The sequence below is a fragment of the Nannospalax galili genome, unplaced genomic scaffold (assembly GCF_000622305.1).
Source record: "Nannospalax galili isolate Female #2095 unplaced genomic scaffold, S.galili_v1.0 scaffold627, whole genome shotgun sequence".
In the NCBI taxonomy this organism is placed as follows: Eukaryota; Metazoa; Chordata; class Mammalia; order Rodentia; family Spalacidae; genus Nannospalax; species Nannospalax galili.
In genome coordinates, this window is record NW_008355786.1 from 315,612 (window position 1) to 320,344 (window position 4,733).

The 4,733-nt window shown below is 50.3% G+C and overlaps 1 protein-coding gene across 1 annotated transcript; it reads right to left on the reverse strand.

Moving 5' to 3' along the window:
* Positions 1–2,516: 2,516 nt before the first annotated feature.
* On the reverse strand, positions 2,517–4,352 carry Tlnrd1 (talin rod domain containing 1). The gene has a single exon (XM_008853399.2). It carries the CDS (start codon positions 4,224–4,226, stop codon positions 3,138–3,140), a length of 1,089 nt encoding a protein of 362 aa, XP_008851621.1. The 5' UTR covers positions 4,227–4,352; the 3' UTR covers positions 2,517–3,137.
* Between the last annotated feature and the right edge of the window lie 381 nt (positions 4,353–4,733).

A 4,733-nucleotide genomic window follows, 5' to 3' on the forward strand; every position in this document is an offset into this window, starting at 1 on the left:
TTTTCCTTTTTCTCCTGAGCATTCCAAAGAAGGTCACTGGACATCCTCCTGGTGAGGCCAGTATGCATAAAGCCTGAGTTAGAAACCTTGACCTGAGAAGTCAGAAAAATCTAGGGATGGACCAACTGCAAGTTAATGCTAGTGTGGTAATTAAACAAGGAACGAAAGAAAAAGACAAGATGAAATCAGGCCATTCTGATTTTATTCCTGGACCCAGTGTCTTCCAAAGAAGGTCACTGGACATCCTCCTGGTGAGGCCAGTATGCATAAAGCCTGAGTTAGAAACCTTGACCTGAGAAGTCAGAAAAATCTAGGGATGGACCAACTGCAAGTTAATGCTAGTGTGGTAATTAAACAAGGAACGAAAGAAAAAGACAAGATGAAATCAGGCCATTCTGATTTTATTCCTGGACCCAGTGTCTCTGCTGACCTTATTAAACCTTATTATGAAATAGGTTGACACACTTAAAAAAAAAAAAAAAAAAAAGGGGCTATTTTAAAAAAAAAAAGAACAAGTTTGGCAACTTAGTACCCTGGAAGATGAGATTGCCAAAGACCTGTGCCCAAGTCCCTTGCCTAGCTGTGTACTGCAGGCACAAAATAATATGCTGCGTGCTCCTCACTCTGACTCTTAAAACATGTTAGACAAATGAGAGAATTCATTTCAAGACACCTGCTGTTAGACAAACCCTGAGAAACCCCTTATAAACAGGAGAAAAAGTTAAATTCCTTTTTTCCTTTTTTTCCAAAGGATGAAGCTCCATCAATTTTAGATACAGATTTTTCAGTGATAGAGATTTTCCAGTGTTAACCTGTCCAAATTTTTTAAAGTATACACAAACATTGAGAACCATTATCATTTGGCTATGAGAAGAGAGCTTCACGATTAATTCAGAGACTGGCTAGTTAACTTCATTCAAGATAGGGCAGGTCTTTTTTTTCTGGCTTGAATAATCTTCTGGCCTTATTTCCTTTTCAGCTTACTCTGTGATCTGCATAGTTTAAATGAACCATTCAATTTTAGTCTATCATTTGTATAAACCCAATAAACAGAAATGAATAATTCTGATGTATATGCCGGGTTTTCTTTGGCACCCCCCCCACCCCATAAATCTTCCTGAAACTGATCTAGATTCAACTATTACAGCAAGGGGAATAAACATGCTCAAGGTCATTTTTGTGTTTTACTTTAATAGTTTAACAGGACCTAACAGCTCCTTTGACCACTTTTTTCTTTAATTCTTTATTTTTGTTTGAAGCGGGGTCTTATTCTGCAGCACAGGCTGGCCTCAAACTCATGGCAATCCTCCTATCCCAGCCTCCTAAGAGCTGGGATCACAGGTGAGAGCCACCATTTTTAGCTTTCCCCTGACTATTGTAAGGAATGTATGTGCCCTACTACTTTAAGATTTTGTTTTCAGATTTTAAATTCAGAGTAGCAAAATAGTCTAGTCTTACAGAGCTAAAAGCATTTTACAAGCTGAATTTCATTTTCTTGGAATAAACCCGGCCATTCATGCAAGTCAGTCAATGACTCCTCTCATGTGTTTTGGTGAAAAATTCTTTTAGCCCTGTGGGCACTACAAAGGTTTAAGCACAATAAATCCAGAAAAAAAAATGTAAACTGCACACATTTGAAGCCTGTAGTTTTTGCTCACATGGTCCTTGCAGGCTTCAAGAACTGTAAATAAATTTGTCATTTTTTTAACCAAGAAATGGTTCAACAATTTCTTCAGAAAAACTAAACACTCCCTTACTAACCCCCATCCCAAATTCCTTTAAATGTCTGCAAAAAAAGACGAACTATCTTATTATAATTTCAATCAACAAAGCATTCTTTCAATAAACAACCAACCACTGAAAATCTTAAATCAAGGTCACAAAAATATGCCCTTTGCTTGCAATTATGCTGCAGCTCTAGAAAGTTCTTAAAACACACTCCAGGAGACACTATCCTCTACCAAACAGCCTAGAACCTTCTATCCTTTTTTCCTAAAACCATGGAGATGTCTGAATAAGATATAGCCGTATGAAAGATGCTAAATAGTCAAAGTTGATGCACACGGCTGTTAAATTCCATGCAGAGATCCTGGGACCCGGCAAGGCTGCATCCCACACAGGATTAGGAAGTGCTTTAATCTGAAAATGACAGGCAGAATACAAATTAGACTTCAGTCAGCCTGAACCATGCCTCATTATGATGGAAAGATGAGTGGAGACAAAGAGAGCTAAATTACTTTCCTGAAGAAACTAGAGGGAAGGCAAAAACCCCAACAGCCCACCCTAAGCACCACACAATCCAATCCATGCCCTGCATTTAAAAAAAAAAAAGTATCACATATATTTGTCTTTCTGGGGTGCTAGGGTGCTCAGAGGAATAATTCTCGGAGGAAAGTAGAAAGGGCTGGAAACTAGGAATTCACTAGCCAGTAGTAAGTTTCCCCACAGTCCCTTCCCACCGAGGTCAGGCAGCATGTAAAATCAGTTCGTGAAAGTACAATGACTGCAGAAGGTCATCTGAGAAACATAACAATTTAATAGATGAAATAAATACTCCAGTACATGCAGGGTAAAAACTTGACATCGGGGGGGAAAAAAATCACTCTATAGTGTAAATTAAAAAATAAAACACACGCTCACAGTAGCTTTCCCCCCATTTGGAAATCACATGGCAAAGTCATACTCTTTTCACACCATGTATTCTCTAATTCAACAAAAATAATAAAGACATACAAAAAAGGTAGCTACATCCATGTCTAAGGAGTGAAAACTGAGGTAACTTTTCTTTTAATTAAAAAGAAAGAAATGAACCCATGACCTCCTTCCTGCCCAATTAGTAATAAAATGGAGTTGAGGGACTGGGGTGTAGGGGTAATGGTGCAGGCAGCCCGACTACCCATCTTCCATCCTCCGTTTCCTAGTCCCTCCAGTGGGCTGGGGGACACCTGGGCCCCCTGTGTGCATGTATGTGTAAGTTGTGTGCATGGCCCTGCCTTCTGGAAGATTCTTTTGAGCATTTAACATGGGGTGGGGGGTCACCTATGACTTCTTTGGTATAAATGGAAAAGGGCAGAGAGTGTCTTCCTTTAGCCTGGAGTGGAAGAAGGGGTATGGGGTGGGAGTGGGGGGGGGGGTTGCTAATTCACAGAATTGGAATTCACTGGCGGTAAAGTCCTGGGCGAAGACCTCTCCCTTAAAGCCTGAGATAGCAGGGTGCAGCCTTCAGACACGGCGCAGGCCGAGTTCCTCAGCCTCTCCCTGTGGTCCGACATCTTGGCGCCCCCATCTGGGTGCTGCGCCAGATCCCTGAGGCACTGGGTCAGGAGCACGCAGGCGGACACCACGCTCATGGCACCCCCCAGGATGGCAGTCTGCACCGCCTTGCCCTCGGCGCTCACAGCCGCCGCGCGACCCAGGAACTGCGGCTCGGTGGCGAAGCCCACCAGAGCGCTCACGGCCTGCACCAGGGGCCCACTGAAGAGTGCGCAGCGGCTGCGGGCCAGCTCGCTGGGCGCCGCCTTGACCTCGCGCACGCACGCCAGCAGCGCCGATGCACTGGTGCTCATGCACTTGACGCCCAGCTTAAACTGCTCCCGCGAGAAGCGGTCCCGTGACTTGTCGCTGGCCAGGGCGCACGCGTCCGTCAGGAACTTGAGGTTTCGAGACAAGCCCTGCGACACCTCCAGCAGCAGCTGCGGGGTCATGTCGGCCAGCGGGGTGGCCCGCAGCACGGCACAGCCCTGCTCGACCTCGTGGCGGCAGCGTGTCACGCGGTAGCGGTCCACCAGGCCCGGCTGTGCGGGTTGTGCGCCCGGCGTGGCCACGGCCGCCAGATAGGCCGCGTGTGCAGAGCACTCGGTCAGCGACACCACCAGGTCGCCCAGCTCCACGAGACTGTCCCCCGCCTCTCCGAAGCGGCCCATGTTGAGCTGGCTCTGCACGTCGTGGGTGAGTATGGACAGCCCTTTGGTGCGCGCGATGATGGTGTCCCGGCACTGCTCGAAGGACTCGGCACCGGCGCTAGGGGAGGCGAGGCCCTCGAAGAGCACCGGGCGCGCCTCGCTCGACAGCAGCAGCAGGTCGGCCACCAGCTGCATCTTGCCCTTGCAGTGATCACAGACGGACACCAGCCTCTTGCGCGGCTGCGAGCTGGCCCCGCCGACGGCGCTCCCAGGAGCCGGAGAAGCCGCCTCGCCAGTGGGCTTCCCGGCGCTGCCACTAGCCATCGCGCCCGGGGGGCACTGGCATGCCGCTGCGGAGCCCGCTCCCACCGCCGCCGCCGCGACTCAGCTGGCCAGGGCCGCGGTGCCTTCCGCGCACCATCGTGCCACCCACCGCGGCGGGCACGGCGACCTGGGCGGCGGCGGGCGGGCCCAAGTCCGCTGGGAAGCTCTTCGGGGCGCCGGGCGCGCTCGCGGGGACCGAGAACCGGGGCTCGGCAGACTCCGTGTGTGCCCCTCGCCAGCTACCAGGAAAGTCCCCGCTGCTGGGCCGTCGCCGCCTTCCTGGGCATGGCCGGCCGGGCCGAGAGGGCGGGACGGGGACGCTGGGAGTTGTCCTTCCTTCCTTTCTTTCTTTGAAATCAAAATCCTCTGCTCCGGGCGGCGCGGGCTGCGGCCCCGGCGGGCAACGCTGTCAGACGCGGCGCTCGGGCGACCCGGCTCAGACGCGCACGTGGGCTTCAGACACGGCGACCCCGCCAGGCGGCCCCGGCCAGCGCGGGCGGCCGGCGC